At 44.6% G+C, this 22,661-nt stretch overlaps 1 protein-coding gene across 1 annotated transcript in view; it reads left to right on the top strand.

The window, feature by feature from the left end:
* The first annotated feature begins 5,850 nt into the window (after nt 1-5,850).
* The window catches only part of LOC135699970 (uncharacterized), a 58,855-nt gene continuing 42,044 nt past the window's right edge, over nt 5,851-22,661 (top strand). The window contains exons 1-2 of the mRNA XM_065220294.1: nt 5,851-5,990; nt 6,055-6,237. Of these exons, the coding sequence (XP_065076366.1) occupies nt 5,861-5,990; nt 6,055-6,237 (313 nt within the window). The 5' untranslated portion in view covers nt 5,851-5,860. The remainder of the gene's footprint in view (nt 5,991-6,054; nt 6,238-22,661) is intronic.

Raw genomic sequence — 22,661 nt, 5'->3', positions numbered from 1 at the left:
TCCGCTGTGGTCGGCTTGGGGGTTGATAATTGTAGAGAAAATTCCATGTTTGTTTGTTGTTTACTTTACTTAACGATCCTGCGCACCTCCAGGAGTGCAAAGGGCCTTGGTGAAAGATTTCCATCCTGGGCGACTTCAGCAGTGTCGACTGTGTTGATGCTCTGGCTGAACATTCAGGTCTAGTGGTTGGCAGCGTTTCCTTCGAAGCTGGAATTGGAAATCGGATGTTATTCGGTTTTTATCCAACAGGAGAGATATTTCTTATGTATGCCAGTGATTTCCCACAACGATTTCACATTCTCCTCGGTGGACATCTGAAAACGATTGCTGTGGTTATTTTACGAAAACAAATCGCATATGTTCACCTACCTTCAGTTAATTCATATTCACGCCCTTTTCCAGCATCGTTCAAGCCATTTTCTGAACAAAGTCTTCAATAACCGATCATTGGATCAATTCTATATTGTTTACGTCTTTACGTCTAAAATGTGAAAGGGATAAACAAAGTAAGCCAGTAAAAAGACAAAGACATCGATGAACGTCGATTAAATTTTGAGATACAGTGAGTTACTCGCGAGTTACTCGCTGCAAAAAAACCAACTCAGAGCAAAGCTGTCTCACTCCTTGATTAGGGGTATTCACTACACGGTGACGCCGTTCCCATTGCAAGACGAGAGCGCATTCCCCCGCTTTTCACGCCGATGAAGGATGTTGCCAAGCTGGGTGCCGAACTGGTAAAAGACAAGCTGCTGCCTCGCTTCAAGCTTTGCAGAATCGGTACCAAAATCATGTGCTCCAGCCTGAAGGAGTACAAACAAATAGGATGCTTCCTGAACGACAACAACGTGGACTTCTTCACGCATGATCTGCCATCGAGCAAGCCACTGAAGGTGGTTTTGCGTGGATTACCGTCGTTCGAGGCTGCTGCGGTGAAATCCTTAAGCCTGAGGCAGTGTACCCGATGAACCGGCGTCCCAACCACAACACCAGCTTCCGTGATGAGTTGTCCCTGGTGCATTTCACGAAGGGATCCACCAGTCTTGCGGCTCTGAGATCCAAAATCCGGGATCTGTTTCAGGTCATCATCAGCATTATAAACCCCAACATCGTGATGTAACGCAGTGTATGAACTGGCGCTCATATGGCCATGGCACCAAAAACTGCCACTTGAAGACAAACTGCGGCAAGTGTGCTGGAACTCACTCAACTGCGTCCTGTGAGCAAGTCGATGACATCGAGCCAACGTGTGTCAACTGCGGTGGAAACCACCAAGCCTCCAATCGCGGATGTCCCAAGCGAGTGGAGTTCATTAATATCCGTCGGAAGGCCACAATCAACAACCAGCTCGGTCGCCTCCGTAATCATCGTTCGCCTCCTGTACTCACGGAAGTCCAGTACCCAGCTCTCCAGCCCCGTCGACACGTTCAGAACCTAGCCCCGCTTCCGCTCAACAACCAACAAGCCCAGCCAATTCCTGGTTCATCCACCACCCCTGGTTTATCATATGCTGGTGCTGTTTCAGGCGAGCCTGTCGACGATTCTCCGTTCACCTCGGAGGAACTAGTGACGCTCGTGGCCGAGGTCATCATCATCATACGCACATGCAAGACTCGATCTGAACAACTACACGCTGCCCTGTCCCTTGTCACTAAGTATGGACCGTGAAGCCATCAAGATCGTAAATTGGAATGCTTGCTCCTTGAAGAGCAAAAACATCGAGTTTGTTGACTTTCTCAACGAACGGCACATCGACATAGCCGTCATCACCGAGACGCACCTGAAGCCCGAACTGAACGTATTCCTTGTCGTCAGACTTGATCGCACCTGCTCTGGAGGTGGAGGAGTGGCCATCGCTGCAAGACGGAACATCAGTTGCCGGCTGCTACCAAACTTCCAGCTGAAAACAATTGAAGCCATCGGAGTGGAGATGAGCACATCACTTGGCCCAATCATCATCATCGCGGCCTACTGCCCCAAGCAAACCAACATCAGGGACGGGTCGTCAGTGGCCCTCCGGAAAGACATCATCAAACTCACCCGGAGGAGCGGGAACTTTATCATCGCTGGCGATCTGAACGCAAAACACCAAGCTTGCGGCAACGGTCGGAGCAATAGAAACGGCATCATCCTCAATGAAGACCTGCAAGAGGGCCACTATACCATCTTGGCCCCGGACTCTCCCACCCGGTTGAGTCGGTTTGGGGTCCATGCGACCATCGACATCTTCGTAAGCAACATGGGACACAACGTCTCGCAACCTGTGGCATTCCAGGAGCTGAGCTCGGACCACTACCCGGAGGTGGCCGAAGTTGGATCCTCGGTAAACCGATTCGAAGCTTCCCGGCGCAACTACCATCGAGTCAACTGGGCGCAATATCAACACTGCGTTGACACAACCATCGACTACGATGTCCAACCGGGGACGTCGGAAGATGTTGACCGGTGTCTACAAACCATCGAGGAGGCGATTTCCCGGGCCAGGGAACAACACGTGCCAGTATCCAGACAGGTGAGTAACACTCTGAACCTTGACAGCCCTACCAAAGATCTCATCACACTCCGTAACACCATTCGTAGGCATTACCAGCGTACTGGCCTGTCTAACTTGAAGACCAATTGTAATCGATTAACAAAGATCATTCAGGCCAGGATGGTGGATCTCAGAAATAACGATTTTGCTAGTAAGATCCACTCTCTCCCAGATTGTGCTAAGCCCTTCTGGAAACTTACAAAAAATCTTAAGAACAAGCCCAGGCCCATTCCACCACTGACCCCACTGGATCGTCCCGGCAACCCAGTGGTTCATCTGATAACTCCTGAAGAGAAAGCTGCCGCGATAGGTCAACACTTCGTCAGCTCCCATAATCTCGGACAAAACATCGTCAGCCCTTATGAATCTGAGGTTGCTGAAAATGCAACCAATCTTCTTCAGATTCCTAACATTTTTCCAGAGTAATCTGAGATTATGGTTGACGAACTTTTGGCCTCTATCAAATCATCTAAAAACATGAAGGTCCCAGGTTTCGACCACATCCTGAATCTGAAACTCAAACACTTGAGTTCCAGATTCTACAACCATCAGGCACTGATTTTTAATCAGTGCCTCAGACTTGGCTACTTCCCCTCGTGTTGGAAGTCAGCTAAAGTCATACCCATCCGGAAACCTGAGAAGGATCCGTCCTCTCCTTCGAGTTATCGACCAATCAGCCTTCTCTCAGGGTTATCAAAATTGTTCGAAAGAGCACTGTACCACCGGCTCCTAACATCTGCCGATGAAAACAACTTGTTACTCGAGGAACAGTTTGGTTTTCGGAAAGGTCGTTCGTGACTCGAGTAGCAAACATTCTCAGACGGAACAAGTCTGTTTCGAAAACATCTGCCATGGCGTTGTTGGGCGTTGAAAAAGTGTTCGACAATGTCTGGCATGATGGCCTGGTGTTCAAATTGCAGCACTACGGTCTCTAGTCTAGTCTTTAGTGAAGATAATAAACAACTATCTATCAGACAGGACGTTTCGAGTCTCTCTGTATGGCATCACATCGGATGCTTTCAACATCGGTGCCGGGGTTCCACAAGGAAGCATCCTTGGTCCCATCCTATTCAACCTGACACATCCATCGTCTACTAGGGTAGGGTCATCGGAGCTCTAACTGGTCCAAAGAGGTCGTGTACCTCGGGCTAACACTAGACAGCACGCTTCTTTTCAGGGAGCACGTTGACAAAACGAAAACCAAGTGCAACATCTTGATAAGATCGTTGTATCCACTTATCAACAGGAAGTCAACCCTGTCCCATCGCTAGCTTCACGTCAATGGGCATTAAAGCTGAGTTCAAGCTCAGTAGAATCGGAACAAAGGTGATGCTCCGCGATCACGATATCCCAGGCGAGAAGCCCTTCAAAGTGGTCATCCGAGGTTTACCGAGCTTTGACCCGAAGTTAATCGAAGCGGAAGGAGGGGCGAGAACGTCAAGAAGTATCCGGATTGCCTTTCCCTGGTGCATTTCTAGAAGGGAACGGTGACGCTCAATGCGTTGAAGGCCATCTGATCCATCAATTCCATCATTGACCGAAGGGAGCCATACCAACAATCAATACGAAACTATCGATTTTAAATTGGCTCACTACTTGACTAGCCTATTGGTCCCAAGCAAATCGATTAACGTGCCCCATTCTAGTCAAAATTCTAGTACTACACAATGTTTGTTTTGATTCGCTATGAAAGTTTGACAGATAAAATGAGGGGTTAGTGGATTTTCCTATGTTTCGAGGGGTGAATCGATTAGCTTAGGACCGAAGAGAGTACCAGAGCTGAGCCAAAAAGTTGAGCACGTTATTTCGGGACCTTCTAGTCTTAGAGTTACCTCTATGGCCATACCGTGGCGGCGGTCACGTCGTCACTCAGTGTTAGCGTTGTCTGAATCTCGGGCACGGCACCCGAAACTGCTTCGTCAAGCCGCGCCATGTCTCCTCCGAATGTGTTTTCGACGAGTCGGAAACGGTCAAATGCGCCAACTGTGGTGGCACTCATCAAGGGTACGACAAACAGTGCCTCAAACGTGCAGATTTCAAGCGGATCCGAAAGCAGGCGTCCACAAGAAACCAACCAGAACGAAAGAAGGACAATACGCCGGCATTAAGAGTGGAGGACTTCCCACCTCTTCCTGCTACGCAACACGGTCTAGCAAATCTGCGGGTGCAATCCGGCCCCCGTCAAGGAACGTCTGGTGCTTCTGCTGGACAAAGCTCCCCATCCCCCCTGGATTCTGGAGACAACCATCAGCACAAAACGTCAATCCCGATCTCTTCTCTGTGGATGAGTTGATGAAGATTTTCGTCGACATGACCAGCGCTCTTCGTCAGTGCCGCAACAAGCCCGAACGCAGATCCAAGTGCTCGGTAAGTTTATTATTCAGTATGGTGGTGTCTAAGCCGATAACTACTGTCGTCACATGGAACGCTTGCTCAGTAAGAGCAAAAAGGCTCGAGCTTGCTGGCTTCCCCCGCAAGCATAGTATCGACGTGGGCCTCCTAACAGATCACCACATTATCCGGCTTGATCGTATCGATACCCCTCACCATCCCTCTCTCTCCAACGGGGGAGTTTGGTAAAGAGAGATGATCAAACCGATTTGTACCTTCATTCGTAAAAGATGTCCTTGCTCGCTTTCTACTCTCTATAGAAACAATTTCACACTGCCGTACTCTAACGGAACTATCAACTCTATACTTTCATCTCCTCATCTATCGTATAAAAATCACCACTCTAGTCTGTTATTTGAAAATTAGCATCCTCAACTATGGAATTGATTGTTGATTGCCTTTTTTTATTATTCTACTATCAAGGTTTATCAATCCATTTATTGCTTGTAAGTGACTGCTTGCTACGTCCGGAATAAGGTATTTATGGTAAGCTATAGGAAAACGGAATTGATAAGTGATAAGGGCAGGGCTGGCAGATGTAATTTTCAAAGAAAGATCTCACTCGATTATTACAGCGCAATTTCAATCAATAACATCGGATGAGTGTGGAATCGTCAATTTGCATGTGTCTACGGTCCATACATTTTGTTTCAAATGTGTATGTACGACATTCTACGCAGAAGAAGGGGAGGGCTACTCTTTCTCAGGACCCTAATAAAAAAGCCGAGTTACTATTGCCTATGAAAAACCGACGGAGTAATAAGTTTTAATAATGGGTTATAAAGATAACGAAAATTATAAAGACAGCAAATTCGAAGAATTTAAAGATTCCATTTTGATCGGTACTTCAGTCGAGTGGTTTGAATTGTCAAGAGTGTATGTATGTTAGAAAAATAGTGCAATCGCCCAAGAAAAATGAAGTGGGTAGTGCCACTGTCCATGACGGTGCTGTTCGTTTTAGGAGAATTTAAATTTACGGCAGCCTGGAATTGTGTAAAATGTACAGATTGTCCCGATGCAACTGGTATCGAAACTACAGAGGATTGTCCTTACTGTGCAATTTGGAAAAGTATGGCTTTGTTGTAATAAAATATCATGAAGCAATTTACAACAACGCAAAATATGATTTTCAGATCAAAACGGAGTTGTTGAACGTGGCTGCAGCGGTGGCGGTTCAATAAGCTTGAATGTTCCGTGTGATTCGGATAAATGCAACATCGATCCTGTTCCCGTGTGTCAGCATTGTTCTACATTGGAAAACTGTGAAAAAGTTGTATGTGACATGCTGGTGGATAAATGTTACGTCAGCAAAATCGGTAAGTCGTATTAGAAAATAGAGCTACGAGTTTTATTCCTATCCCCATTATCTAAACATTCAATGCCCGGTTTATATTGTGCATATATCCGGATATGCTATGGTTCAGATTAATCGAAGTTTTTGTTTTGAAATATGAGGTTGATACTTACCCTTAGAAATTCAAAATCAAATTAACGTGAAGCATGTTAAAATTATAATACGGTAAGTGATTTTGGCCATAGGGCCTATTTCAATTTTGAAATAACTTTAAATTGGGTGGATACATTTCAAAATCTGTCGAAATTGTATCGAAATTAATTTTAAAAAGAAATAATATATGTAAAGTTTAGGGTAGGGTCATTTAGAGGGTCACAAACTGGCACACTTACCCTATATAATAGGTTTGTTCAAATTGTACTTTTTGAGGTACTAGATTAAATGAGTACAACCAACCGGTGGAAACCAGCGATTTTAAATTGGCTCACTACTTGACTAGCCTATTGGTCCCAAGCAAATCGATTAACGTACCCCATTCGAGTCAAAATTCGAGTACTATTCAATGTTTGTTTTGATCCACTACGAAAATTTGACAGATGAAATGAGGGGTTTGTGGATTTTCCTATGTTTCGAGGGGTGAATCGACTAGCTTGAGACCGAAGAGAGTACTAGAGCTGAGCCAAAAAATTGAGCACGTTATTTCAGGACCTTCTAGTCTTAGAGTAACCCTATCATAGAGGTAAATCTAAGACTAGAAGGTCCCGAAATAACGTGCTAAGATTTTTGGCTCAGCTCTGGTACTATCTTCGGTCCCAAGCTAATCGATTCACCCCTCGAAACATAGGAAAAACCAATAACCCCTTATTTAATCTGTCAAACTTTCATAGCAAATCAAAACAAACATTGCGTAGTACTAGAATTTCGACTAGAATGAGGTACGTTAATCGTTTGCTTGGGACCAATAGGCTAGTCAAGTAGTGAGCCAATTTAAAATCGTTAGTTTCGTATTGATTGTTGCCTCTATGGTACTAATTTTTATGTCTGTCTGTGGTATAATTTGGTAATCGGTCTGAACAGCTTATCTATACTGCCGAAAATATCCGCTGGCAGCAAGTTTGAAAACAATACCAGTGTTTATAACCGATACAGAGTGTCCCGGTACTTCGTCATTCGGTATTAAAATCGTTAAAATCGGTATTATCAAGGTGCAGTGTACATATTTGTTTTGCTCGAACCGTAATTGTACTACAGAACAAAGAAGTTGATAATTCTAAAGTCTACCTAATCGTCTTTTGACGCAAGGCTCCATATTGATTACCTGTTGCAGGGTGTGTGTTGATGACTGACGGAAAGTTGCCAAACTAGACGCCACGCGCCGAAAGCACTGCTGCTGCTGCTGTTGATGACGACCGACCGGGCACCACCACACGCGGTCATTGAATAAGCACCGTTCAGTAAGACCGAATGGAATTCGGTCGATAGTTTTGAGCACCATTGCAACAGCTGGACATTTGTGTAGTTTTCAATAGTGACCTCACTACCTTATCAACTCAAAAACAGTTGGCTGTGGAGTTTTGACTTTTTCAGAAGAGTTGTTTATTTTATCAAGATAAACAACTTTGCTGAAGAAAACATGTTTTTAAAACGCCATTTCAATGCTTAAAAAAAATGTATAGAAATAATACGTGCTCCACTAAAATGATGAAATCTCAAAAACACCAAAATATATAATGAGAGAGAGAAGGATTAGTAATAACCATTTAATTCCACTACCTTATTTGCTTATCCTCGACAGATACGCGTATTTCGTCTCGACTGTTCGTCTAGTACTAGTACAAGACACTGAAGAAGTCTGCACATTGTAGACGACATACGCGTATTTGCCAAGGATAAGCAAATAAGGTAGTGGAATTAAATGGAAATTACTAATCCTTCTCTCTCATTATACAGGTATTCCACTAAGACACCCACATTCATCAGGAACCAAAATATACCTCTCTCAAATTTTGATGTTTTGTTGAACGAGTATTACTTAATTTTTGCTGAAAATGTCCGCTTGCGATTTTTTGCGCTTTGGGAGATAATAAAGTTCAAAAATCGTTGTTTTTTTTCCGGTTTTTCAACAAAACCTTTAAAATTTGAAGCTTAAACCAGTATTTTTCTAGACAAAAGTTATTTATTTAATGCATTTTCATAAGAGAGAAATATAACATTATATGGTTGTCAGCAAAAAGAAAACCGAAACAGAAAGAAGAAACCACATGTTTGACATTTTTTTTCATTAACTCCATATAACTTGGAACCAGTAGGCTGTGGAAATTTTACGTCTTCAAAAGAGTTGTTTATTTTGTCAAGACAAACAACTTTGCCCAAGACATCAAGCAAGGGGTAAGACAGCTCCTAATAATGAGCAATTTCAGAGTTGCTATTGAGGCACCTCGAGTAACTCACATTGCTCAGTGAGCGAGATCGCTGTCATTTGCTTTCTCACTTTTCGCATCACAGCAACATTTGAAGGTGCACCTTCATGCGGAGCAGAAAAGCTGCTGTCAAAAAAAAAACAATACGGGACACTCGGAGACACTTAAATCATCACAGTTTAATAACCTTCGTTCGACCCTTACCAACCGTGAACGTGAAATGAACCTGTTGCAACCTTACATTTACGACGGTCGAATGCTCATCTGGTTGATGTGGTAGAAAAACCCGATCTGCCTGACCAAATATTCAAAATCGATACTCGTCGAAGCAATCTCGTCCCATCGCTTGACAAACTGCCGTTAGATGGAACTGTAAACCGAGCTCTGAATTACCACACGGTAACCGCAAAATACCCAATAATGACTTCGGCTTCATCCGGTAGATCGTTAATGGATTTGAAGTTCAAACGAGGATCGCACTCATCGGAATCAGCAGCTTCTTAATCGTCATCCTCCTCCTCACCTTCGGCAGTGGCAGTGCTTTAGCTGAACATTCCACGGGGTAATGGTTTGTAGCGTTGCCTTCGGAGCTGGAATTGGGTTTTAATCAGTTGCTACCCCACCGGGAGATATTTTCTATACCGGAAACTGTGGCGGTGGGTGCCGTTGGAGGGGCCATGGTTGATATATTTGTTGTGACGGCCGAAATTACGAAGGAAAATAAAACCACAACAGCTTTCACTTTTAAACCTTCTATTTTTATTTAATAATACTTCTTCGCGCAGAAGGCGCATGTCGTCATGGCGAGAGAAATTTAATGACAGCTCGAAACGTGCTCGCGCGGAAACAAGGAATGTACGAAACAAGGTGTGCGCGAGCAAGGTAATGTTTTAATAGGTGTATACATATCAAGGGTAATATAACGATATAACACTTCTCCCCCTCGTAAAAAGAAAGTTATAGTAAGTTATACAAAAGAAATTACAAATTCAATCTCTGGGGAGGTACGATTACCCGGCTGGATCGTCGTAGAGTCGTCGGAGCAGCCTCCAACACAGCAGACCGACCGGCCACGACAGTCGAAGAACGCTCCTGGGATCCAGGAGTAGACATTATCGTCGCAGCAGCAGGTGTAGCGCAAGGAACCACCGGTGCAGTACCAGTAGCTTCCTCGACAGGATTCGCTGTAGCTTGGGCCACTGGCACAGCAGCCGAAGTTGTAGGTTCGTCGAGTTCAATGTACTCCTCCCTTGGAGGGTCCACCGAATCGCTCCGCAAATTAGCTCCCACACCGACGATATGGTCAATGTGACGCTCCCAGATTCGTCCGTCATCCAATCGCACCGTATAACGAAGCTTTCCAACCTTCTCGACGATCTTGCCAAATTTCCATTTGTTACTCGACAAGAAATCGCGAACACGTACTCGATCACCATCCAAGAACTGACGCACAGCAATGTCAGCCTTGCTTGAAGTTTCATTCTTCGGCAGCAGCAAGTCGATCCTCGATCGAATCTGTCGACCGAATACGAGCATTGACGGTGATTTCCCGGTAGATGGATGGATCATCTTGCGGTAGGTAAGAAGAATGTTGGACAGTTCCAGGCTCAGCTGAGACTTGGAACACTTCAGCGCTTTCAATTTCTGCTTGAACGTCTGGACGTACCGCTCCGCTTGTCCATTCGTTGCCGGATGATACGGCGCTCCCATTTTGTGAACTACACCGTTGATCTTCAGGAACCGCTGGAAAACTTCCGAAGTAAACTGGACGCCATGGTCGCTCACCAGGACTGACGGTATGCCAAACGTACAGAAGATCTTGCGACACATGTTTACGGTGCATTCGGCCGTAATGGATCTGCACACTTTGATCTCCGGCCAATTACTAAACGCATCCACGTAGATGAAGAAGTAGGTATCCATGAAAGGACCCGCAAAGTCAATATGGACCCTTTGAAACGGTTCACTTGGTGATTCCCAGGAATGAAGATTCATCTTCGCAGGTTCCGCACGTACTGACTGGCAGTCAGCGCAGTTCGCAATCAATTCTTCGATCTCCCGATCCAAACCAGGCCACCAGCAATAGCCTCTTGCCAGCGACTTCGTACGGGTTGTACCGAAGTGAGTAGAATGTAATTCATCCAGCACACGTTTCCGGAGAACTGTAGGCACGTACACTCGAATTCCCCGAAGCAAGCATCCTTTTTGTAGAGATAATTCGTTCTGTTCGATTCCGAAACGATCCTTCGCTTCCACCAGCTGGCCGTGCTTGATGCCTTGGATCAGTTTTTGCACCGTCTGATCCCCCACCGTAGCTTGACCTAACTCGGCAGCAGTCAAGGGTAGAGTATCGATTTGACTCAATTCCACAGCATCCGACTCCTCAATCTCATTCTGGGGATCAGCTACTCCTAACGGAATCCTCGACATGGCATCAGCATTCGCATGATCCGTAGACTTCCGGAACCGGATCTCGTAATCGAAACTCTGCAAATACGTAGTTGCATCCTCAATGCAGACATGACCGGCAACCCTTTGTGCTCTCCGAAGATCTTCGAGATTGCCTGATTGTCGGTAAGCAAGCTGAACTTCCGTCCGTACAAGTATTGGAAAAACTTCTTCACGCCGAATATTATGGCGTACGCCTCTTTGTCCACCTGCATATAATTCTGCTGCACACGGTTCAGGGTCTGGGACGCGAACTGGATTGGACGTTCCGTGCCATCTGGGTACACGTGACTCAGCACAGCTCCTACTCCGTATGGTGAAGCGTCCGTAGCAAGCAGCAGTGGAAGTTCTGGAGAATAGTGGACAAGGCAGTTGTCGGACTGCATCTGTTCCTTCACTTTCTTGAAACGAGGAACGGTCGCATTGGTTGGTCCATCTGAATGGAACATCGTTCTTCAGTAGGTTGTTAAGCGGATACAGGACCGTACTCAGGTTCTCAAAGAACCGCCCGTAGTAATTTACAAATCCGACGAATGACCGAATTTCGTCCTTGTTCTTCGGCCTTGGCATTTCCTGGATTGCTTGCACCTTTTTTCGGATCTTATGGATCCCTTCCTTATTGATCGAGTAACCGCAGTATTCAATCTTGTCCACAAAGAACTCGCACTTATCCTTGTTCACCCGAATTCCGCATTCATTCAGTCGCCGAAGTACCTCCTCCAGCCGACGCAAATGAACTTCATCGTTTTCACCCGTGATCTTGATGTCATCCAGGAAAACGCTTACTCCATCAATGCCTTGCAGTAGGGCCTCCATCTGCCGCTGCCAGATAGCTGGTGCCGATGCGACACCGTACATCAGCCGATTCGGGCGGTAAAGAGCACGGTGAGTACTAAGTGTGAGTATTTCACGATCTTCTGGAGCCACTTCCAGTTGCAGGTACGCTTGGACGAGATCAATCTTGCTGAACTTCATTCCTCCCGCTAGTGAAGCAAACAACTCGTCCACAGTAGGCAGTGGATGCTTGTCCACCACGAGGTTCGGGTTCACGGTCTGCTTGTAGTCTCCGCAAATCCTCACCCTGTTCTGTGACTTCTTCACAGGCACAATCGGTGTTGCCCAGTTACTGGAGTTAACTTTCGTGAGCACACCTTCTGCAACCAGTTTCTCCAATTCGTCCTCAACCGCTTTCAGCATGTTGAAAGGCATCTTCCGTGCCTTAAGAAACACCGGCCGAGCACCGTTCTTCAATGGTAGGTTAGCTTGAACGTGGGAAATCTTTCCGATCGAGTCCTCGAAAACCTTCGGATATTTCCCAAGAACATCCTCCAATGCAGCTTCACGACGCGGGGAAATAGTAGCAGCAATCGTATTCACAACACTCGACCCCTGGAACATGTTGTTCCAGTCCACCGGCATCTCCTTCAGCCACTCACGGCCTAGCAACGGGTGCTTCCCGGAATTCACAACGTACAACGGCATCGTTATTGTTTTTCCCGCGAATTCCACACGCGCGTCAAGTATACCTAGCACGTCGATGCTGGTATTGCAATAGCTAACCAAGTTCGTATCACACTCACGCAACCGCGTAGTTGGAAACAGTCGGTTCCGGCATTCCGCACTGATGATACTGACCGGCGAACCAGTATCTACTTCAAATCGAATGTACTTTCCGTTCACGGACACGTCCAGCACGAGTTTCTTGCAACGCGACGTCGATTCGACCGTACAAACTTCACGCACTACGGTTAGACGATCACCGGATTGGTCCACGTAATTTGTCTGGACCAAATGTGGTTTGTTCGTCGATCGAGAGTCGGATTTCGCGGCGGCGGACTTCTTCAGACAAACCTTCGCGATGTGCCCCGTCAATTTGCAATACGAGCACACTGTTTGCTTATGTTTGCACGCATTCGCGAAGTGCGATCTGAACCCGCAGCGATAGCAACTTCCATCGCTCGCACTTTTACCCGCACTTTTAATTGCACTCGGCTTCTTTTTATCTTTTTTACCTTTTGGGTGGTACACAGCATGTACCTCCTGTCTGGTCGAGCAGCCTTCGATCTCTGCTCCTCCCTTACGAGAAAGCTCCATGCTCACGGCAATATCGCGGGCATCCTTCAGGGTTAGCTCCCGCTTCTCCAGCAGCCGGCTTCGGATGTCATTCCGCTTGATCCCGAACACCAGCTGGTTTCGCAACGCCGTCTCCAGATACGCACCGAAATTGCACGTAACCGCAATCCTCCGTAGCGCTACCAGGTATTCATCTACCGTTTCATTGGCAGACGCAGCATCTCTGTCACCCTGACGGCGGCACTTGAAACGGAAATTCTCGCTGATTTCCAGTGGCTGGGGGCTGAAAAAATCATCCAGGGTAGTCACGATCTGCTGGTACGTCTTATCACGGGGGGCATCCGGGGCAACTTTGTCGCAAATGACATCGTATGTTTCGGATCCCATGTAGTGCAGAAGGAGATTCTTCTTAATCTCCGCATCCGCTACTCCGTAGATGTGGAAAGCGGTCTCAAGACGTTCCACCCACCGCATCCACTTCAACTTTCGTTTGTCGAATGGATCGACGGCAAAGTTCGGTGGTAGAAGAGCAGCCGGATTTATGATCGGGTTCACACCTGGATTCGCCATCCTCCGTCGCCAGAACTGTTGTGACGGCCGAAATTACGAAGGAAAATAAAACCACAACAGCTTTCACTTTTAAACCTTCTATTTTTATTTAATAATACTTCTTCGCGCAGAAGGCGCATGTCGTCATGGCGAGAGAAATTTAATGACAGCTCGAAACGTGCTCGCGCGGAAACAAGGAATGTACGAAACAAGGTGTGCGCGAGCAAGGTAATGTTATAATAGGTGTATACATATCAAGGGTAATATAACGATATAACAATATTACTCACTATACTCTATGTTTGCCATGGTGCCAACGGGAATGTTAGTCGAAAGGGGATCGGAGTTAGTTATTACCACATTGACTGGTGATGCCTTTTCCAATAGGACTGCTGTTACGACTGGAGAAATCTAAGATGATGGGAGTATTGGTAGTAAGCAGGCACCGGCACAGGTTCTTCCATAATATTACAGTTATTCGAAAGGCTCAGAATACACTTGAGATTACTTTATTTACTAACAAAACTGACGTTTAACATGAGACGTATATGCTTAAAAAGAGTAAACGGAGTTTGCAGAGAAAATATTGAGGTACATTGAGTTAGTCGCGAGTTACTCGCTGAAAAAAAGCAACTCAGAGTAAACCTGTCTCACCCCTTGACATCAAGTCTCCAAAACGTCAGCGAAAGAAGTAAGATTGTGATGCCATCTTTGCGGAAGACTTTTGAACTATTTGTTTATGTCAATAGACGGTCCTTATATGATGAGAACCTTTACCCAAGACACCAAGTCGCGGAAATGCGTCGTTTCAGAGTTATTAATTTTGCTCCACTAGATTACATTTCTGGCCCAGTGTGCATTGGGCACTGTAGAAGTACCCGTTTAACAAATTCAAAGTGAGTGCCGTTTAAAAGCAATTTTAGCTATTCAAACTAAACGGGATTCTACGGATTCAATAAGTTTGTGCTGGAAAATCTTGGAAACATTTAATTATTCTCTGAGTAACCCCAATTTTTTGCAATTTCGAGTAAAATTCGACTTGATTTTGAGTTACTCTCAATGGCCACGAACTAGTGTACTCAAATAATTAAAAGATGTACACTTTTCCTTAAATTCAAGCAGATCATTGAAGAAAATAGAGGAAAATATTACTCACTCAGTATACGACGTCTAAAGATGTAATACATTACTATAATCTTTATTCAAAAGAAATCTTACATTAAATCTGAATCAAATGGTGTCAACAGAATTGAAATCCATCAATAAATGACCAAGTTATGAGCTTTTAAATTCTGACACTATTTTGTCACACAACTGTTTGATTTGATTTGCACCCCAGTATAGTCCACAAAGATGTAGTCCTACGTCAAAAAATGCATCCCTCGAAGAATTATTTTCCGAGTATTTAATTGCTATTTTCCTCCACCGCGATAATTTTCATAGAAAACATTTATTATTTTTTGAGATAGTTTCCTGACCATTTCACTACAAAAGGTATTCTACTACAATGCTTGATCCATGAATTATGTATTTTTAAAGCATGTGAATTTCTGAAAAATCAGATAAGTTATACAATGCGTTTCTAGCTCATGGTTACGCAACAACTAACGCAGCATCGATTCCTCCGATTTGAACTTTATGAACATAGATTTCTCCTCAGCTATTCTGTATGTAGCAACCATCTGAGTGTGATCCGCGTCCAACACTATAACGAAATTTACAATTCCACCCATGGACAATCTCGAACTGCCAGTGGCGAAGCTGACTTAAATTGTCAGCTTTATTTCCACCGACATCTCCAGTTGTTTGCTTCCATCGACAAAAGCGAATAAACTTCAGACAATGTGCAAGCACCGCCAACAATAGTTGCTATCGAATAACAGACTATCGCGTGACCTGCTCCGACAAACACACAACTGCTTCTGTCGACAGCTAAAGCGAACCTCACACGTATCAATATACTGACGCGAAGGGGAATTATTGACATTGAATTAATATTGATGATGTGAATGCAGAATTATTGTCAATACCTTTCCCTTTGCTATGTCCATGAACCGGTATGCTTTGGACACTTCGATGTATCCGACAAACTTGAGCTTAATTGCCTTCCGGTCCAGATTACCACGCTTCTCACATGGTACATGACAGTAGGCGTCTACACCGAACCGCTGAATAGGTCGTATGAATAAAAGCGTTTACTTTACTTTTCCCGTAAGAAAAGCACGGGAAAGTAAAGTAAACTCTTTTTATTCATACGGCCCAATGTGTCCGAGATTTGGCTTCTTCCCGAACCACCGTTCATATGGTGTACCACTGATGGACTTCTACGGTAGTCTGTTTTGCATATAGTTCGCCGTCACTACTGCTTCTCCCCAGAAGCGATTGTCCAGATTTGTGTCGATCAGCATGCACCTGGCCATTTCAACCAGCTACCGTTTTTTCCGTTCGGCTATCCCATTTTGCTGTGGGGTGTACGGTGCCGTGAACTGGCCAAAAATCCCGTTTCGCTTCAGGAACGCTTGCACTTTCTTGCCGGTATACTCACCGCCACGATCAGACCGCAGAATTTTAGGCTTCTTTCTGAATTGGTTCTTTACCAGCTCGACATACTCCTCCAGTTTCTGCATTGTTTCAGTGTACTTGCTGCAGTCATCAATAAACGTGATGAAATACCGCCTTCCAGCAAAGGTCTTCGTACGCATTGGTCCGCAAAAGTCAGTATGAACCACATCCATAACAACGGATGATTCGCTTTCTGACACTTTTGGGAACGGTTTCCTGTGCATTTTTCCTTGGATGCACACTTCGCATTCTTCAGTGCAATAACAGCTTTTCACCTTCACTCCTTGAGCCAAATTTGGCAATTTCGCGATAGCAGCACAGTCTCTGTGGCCCAATCGTCTATGCCACACATGCACTCACTCGTTGCTCGTTGTTGCCATTGATACGCTTTAGTTCGTTTGACGCAGCACGAACAAATTTGCAACGAGTTCCGCCACAGTGCACACTTTTTCGCCTTACGAAATCTTGGCACCACTTGCATCGAATGTGACGACAAATCCCTTTTGCACCAGCCCCTTTACCGACAGCAAATTGGACTTCATCTCTGGAACGTATAAAGCACACTCTATCGGCACTTCACGCCGTCTCCCAGCTCCATCGAGAACGCCGATTAGATCAGTTCCGTGACCCTTCGAACGCGCTTTCATTCCGTTTGCGACCTAAACGTCCTCCATAATCCCCTCTTCCAGATTATCGAAAAAAAATCCGGTAATTGGCAATGTGGCAAGTCGCTCCGGAATCCAAAATCCACTGTTTTTCCGCTTCACTGTTACAACTCGTGAGGAATACATAGTTCATCTTCGTCACTCTGTTTTACGTTGTTCACTTTGTGTTGCTTGGCTACCGCTTTGTTTCCTTTCTCCGCTTTCCATGCTTTGAATTTTTCGCAGGTCGCTTTCTGGTAACCCAATTTCTTGCAGAAAAAAAAAACACTTGTCTGGTCCGGCTTTGGAATCCACATAGTGAGCACCTTCAAAATCACCATCGCTTTCCTTCCGCTGCTTCTTCTTCTGCCACTCGTCAATGAGCTTCCCTTTCACCATATTTAGCGTCAAATGCTCCTCCGGTCTAGCTTCGAGAGCAGTTACCAGCGTCTCATACTCTTCGGGTAGGCTACTGAACAAAATAGCTACCAGCCACTGATTGTCGAGAATCTCCTCCGGCTGCAAAGTGTTCAGCTTATCAAATAATTCAGCCATTTTCGATACGTGCGCTTCCATGTCCCCGTGCTTCTCCAGACGTAAACTGCAAATTTTCCGCATCACCGATACCTTCGTCGTCAACGTCTTCTTCAAGTGGAAGTTGTCAAGAGCCTTCCACGCAGCAGATGCCGATTCGGCCTTCCTTATGTGGATTAAATGATTATCATCCACGGCCAATCCGATCGATGCCAGCGTTTGCCCGTCCTTGGTCTTCCAGGCATCCGTCACTGGTTCCGGTTTCACTCCTACAACAGCCGTCCAGTTGCCTTCCTTCGTCAGGAGTAGCTTCATCCTGAAACTCCAATTGTCGTAGTTGGAGCTATTAAGCTTCGGAAACGACACCAGCCTATCCGCCATCTCGATGTTTTTTTTTTACGATGCTATCTTTTCTTCACAAGTTCCGATTCAATTGTCTGGGCCCATAACCTATCGGAGGTACGGGAAGTAAATCGGACTGGACTTTAATTAATTGACTACGATTACAAGAATAACGTCTTTATTAGTCTTCAGTTGAATATAAGCTGAAAAACTGAAATATTTCTTCTCTTCGCATGGTTGCTTTGATCGATAGTAGAAGCAGTAGAAGTTACCTCTATGGTAGAAGTGTTGCTAGAAACGTTGGATTTGCTTTACAACAACAGCCATAAGCAGCTGACTAAGTTTGCCAGATTTGCTTGTATAGAGGTTGAGTAAAGGTTGCCTCATATCGTATAACATTTGAATCAGTGTTGGGAAAATATCAAAAAATCAAATCTCACAAATTCCCTAGATCACGCTTGATTTTCGTAGACAAAAATCAACAAGCATACAACCGCGGTTGATTTTGCAAGCTGTGATACCGCAGCTCGGAATTGGCAAATCAAAGTTGGCACTCGTGGAGAATAGAAGAACCACAGACAAACAGACATAACTCTCGCAAGTTTTTCATCGAACAAGCATTTAACGGAAAATTTAAAAGTATCGTAGTTGGTAGTACCGCCACCTGCGGCGCGCATAGTCAATTCCCTTGCGTTTGACGTTTACACACTACCGCCATCTGTTCAGTGTAGTGCCCACCACAGTGTACTCAACAGATGGCGGTAATGTTTTTGCGACGACGTTTCACAGTGAGAAATATTCAATGTGTTATGTCTGTTTGTCTGTGGAAGAACTATGAAAGTGATGATGGTTTCAAAATTTTCCACGGGGAAGTATACGAGTGCAATCTTAAAATGCTTTTATTTTGAAAATGGAGCATTTTATTTAAATCTGGTTACTGCTACAGTGGAAGAAAAGCGGAAGTCTATGTTTACACCTAAAAATCTGAAAAGAAATTATGTTTTCTGTATTATATGTCTATTGAGTAGTCCTGAAGTTTTCAAATTGCAAATCAAAGTTGGTACTCGTGGAGAATAGAAGAACTGTGAAAGTGATGATGGTTTCAAAATTTTACACGGTGAGGTATACGAGTACAATCTTAAAATGCTTCTGTTTTGCAAATGGAGCATTTTAATTAAATCTGGTTAATGCTACGTTAGTAGAAAACTTAAGGACTACTCAATAGACGTATAATATAGAAAAAATAATTTCTTTTCAGATTTTTAAGCGTATACATAGATTTCAGCTTTTCTACCACTATAGCAGAAACCAAATTTAAATAAAATGCTCCATTTGAAAAATAAAAGCATTTTAAGATTGCACTCGTATACCTGTCCGTGGAAAATTTTGAAACCATCATCACTTTCATAGTTCGTCTATTCTCCACGAGTGGCAACTTTGATTTGCCAATAGTGAGATTGAGTTTAATGATTTTTGCATTTCACCCGAACGCAACCGAATCTTCCAAAACGGCTGGCAGCAGTCACTTCGTGTACAGTAAAAAGGGATAGCAAACTATACTTTCTCTTTCTAAGAAAACGATGTGCAACGGAATCATTTTTGTGTCGAGTCAACTCTCCGCTTGATTTTTGCACGTTGTGAATGTTGGATATTAACACCGGCGGAATCCAAACAGGCAGACAGGCGAGCGGACAGACAAGAAGAATACCGAACAAGAACGGATTGATTATTCGGACACGTACTAAAACGAAATCGAACACAGACCGATTGTATATAAATGTGTTTATTGTAGCAACTTGTAACGTGGAATGAGGGAATGACAGGAAAGATATTTTTACTCTGCTGCGTAGTTGTTGACAGTAGCGCCGTGCGATAAATGTCGCCCCTCTTTATACACTGCCAACACTCCTCCTCGACATTTGAACTCTTCAATCAGGCTCGAACGTCAACGACGGTTAAGTTCATCGCTTCGGAAAATTTTCGCTGTTTCACCGCTGGTAGCGGCTTCGTCGAAATATCTGCCAGCATGCTTTCAGACGAACAGTGCTGCAGGATTAGTTCACCTTTCTCCAACATGTCCTTGACGAAGTACATTCTGATGTCGATGTGCTTCGACCTTTTCGACATTTTGTCCAGCTCGAGAAAATCTATGCAGCTCCTATTATCTTCCATCACAACCGTTGGACCAGCTTGTTTCTCGTTAACGTCAGCCACGAGTCTTCTAAGCCACATCAACTCACGGCAAGCCTCTGATAGAGCAATGTATTCAGCTTCCGTTGTTGAAAGCGAAACACTGGACTGCTTACGACTACACCAGGAAACACTTGCCTGTCCTAGCTGGAAGATGTACCCAGAGTTCGACTTGCGATCTGTTGTGTCGGAACTCCAGTCTGCATCACAGAATCCAACAAGCCTCAGTGGCTCGTCTCGATTGGCTACAAGCTTCAGTCTGTAGTCTTTCGTCTTTTGTAGATATCGCTTCACCTCGACCCAATCAACTTCCGTTGGTTCACTAACTTGTCTGGCTAAAATTGCAACACTTGCTGCCACGTCTGGCCTTGTATTGACAGCTACGTAAAGCAAGGCACCAATGATGCTTCGATAGTCCTTGTTATCTGCTAGCTGCTTACTACCAGTACGGCTTCTGTAGTATCCAACATCAATCGGTATACTCGATCCTTTTGCCTGATCTAAGCCAAACTGCTTTGCTAGCTTCGTAACGTACGCCTTCTGATCCATGCAGTAAAATCCGTCTTCATCCTTCGCAATTCGAATGCCCAAAAAATGGGTAACTTCTCCCAGCGACGACAGAGAGATCTTCCGCTTCAGATCCTTTTCAATTCTATCGATTTCGTCCGGATTCATGCTTGCAACTATCATATCATCGACATAAATTAACAGGTACACAAACCCACCACCTGATAGGCGTTTCACGTACAGACATTGGTCCGAATTCGATTGCTTGAAATTCATCTCCTTTAATATTCCGTTTATAGTCGTGTTCCAAACTTTGGCCGTCTGTTTAAGGTCATACAGGCTCCGCTTCAGTCTGCACACCAGCTTCTCAGTACCAGGCTTCACAAATCTAATCGGCTGTTGCATGTACAGTTCTTCCTGTAACTGACCGTGAAGGTACGCACATTTTACATCAAGATGGCGTAAGGCCATCCTCTTGTTCCTGCAACAGTTAGCAGAACCCTTAACGTAACTTGCGTGGCAACTGGAGCAAATACGGTGTCATAATCTATCCCGTACTGCTGTGAAAACCCATGCGCAACCAGACGAGCTTTGTATCTAGTCACATTACCGACATTGTCCAACTTCTTCTTGTAAACCCATTTGCAGCTAATCGGACTTCGACCGGCGGGTAGCTCCACCAGGCTCCATGTTTCATTTTTCAAAAGAGAATCGTATTCGTCCACCATTGCCGACTGCCACAAATCACGTTCAGCCCCGCTTACTGCTTCCTCGTACGTCACTGGTTCCTCTCGAACGGCCATGGCAACATCAACGATATAATCTTCAAACCACCTCGGGGCCTCATAGCCTAGTCAATAAAGGCACGGTATTATCAAACCGGAGGCGGCGGGTTCGATTCCCAGTCCGGTCGAGGGAATCTTTCGGATTGGAAATTTTCTCGACTTCCCTGTGCATAGAGTATCATTGTGCTTGCCACACAATATACAAATTCATGCATTGGTATTGGCATCGAAAGCTCTCAATTAATAACTGTGGAAGTGCATTTAGAAGTTGAGAGCACGCAATAAGCTAATATGTACTAAGCAATAAGCTTGAAATGCGAATAAGAAGAAAGAAGACCTCGGTAGAACACCTCGCGTCACTCGTCTTAGACCTTGCCTCTGATTCCCGCTATCCGGCTCATCCAGCTCGCTTCCGGACTCTGCATCTTCGTAACCACGGAAATCTTCAGATTCATCACTATCCTGATGATCCGATCCGGCATCAGACTCCTCCTGAACTCCAGTTTGACCAATGCTAAGATCCACTTCAATCAAATCATCTGGCTTCGGCTTAACAGTTCCTCGCATCAGAGAACCATCTCCCAACTCGATAAAACGAGCATCTCGGCTTATCGTTATCTGATCATTTTCTGGATCCAAAAATCTAAACGCCTTTCGATCATCGCAATAGCCAACAAAAACCAATTTTCGACCTTTGCTTTCAAACTTGGAACGCTTAACATCCGGAACATGGACATATGCATTGCAGCCAAAGACATGCAAGTTCTCTAGTGATGGCTTCTTCCCAAACCATCTCCCATAAGGTGTCTCTTCCACACTCCGTGACGGTAACCTGTTCTGCAGGTAAGCAGCTGTTGCGATAGCCTAACCCCAGCATCTTTTGTTGAGCTCTGCATCAATTAGCATGCATGTTGCCATCTCCTGTAAAGTCCGGTTCTTCCGTTCGGCGACACCGTTCTGTTGCGGCGAATACGCGGCTGTCAACTGGGCTTTGTTACCAACAACTTGGGAACAATAGTCTGGTTCAAGGCAAGGCACACAAGGAGATTAGTTAAGGTTAGGGTTAGGTCCTTTTTTTTATTAGTTTAGATTTGTTAGTATATATATATATATAGAAATAATTATTTGAATTCAATATTTTCCCTTGGCACATTTTCATTTGTAAATAAATTATACCTAACATAAATATAAACCGTTCAATTAGTTACCCAGCCCACTATATTAATGTTTGTAAATCTTTGCATGCAGATAACTGTGAATAAATAAATAAATAAATAAAAACAATAAAAATGTAAATAAAAAAACAAAAGACGGCAAAGTCCGCATTAATATTACCTAGTTTAAAATCTACTAACCCCTCGAAAACGGCTCACATCTTATCCGTTCGATTAC

This window comes from Ochlerotatus camptorhynchus, unplaced genomic scaffold (assembly GCF_037179485.1).
Source record: "Ochlerotatus camptorhynchus isolate MF236.1 unplaced genomic scaffold, CSIRO-AGI_Acam_v1.1 ptg000124l, whole genome shotgun sequence".
Taxonomy (NCBI): domain Eukaryota; kingdom Metazoa; phylum Arthropoda; class Insecta; order Diptera; family Culicidae; genus Ochlerotatus; species Ochlerotatus camptorhynchus.
This window is presented reverse-complemented; position numbering and strand designations above follow the sequence as displayed.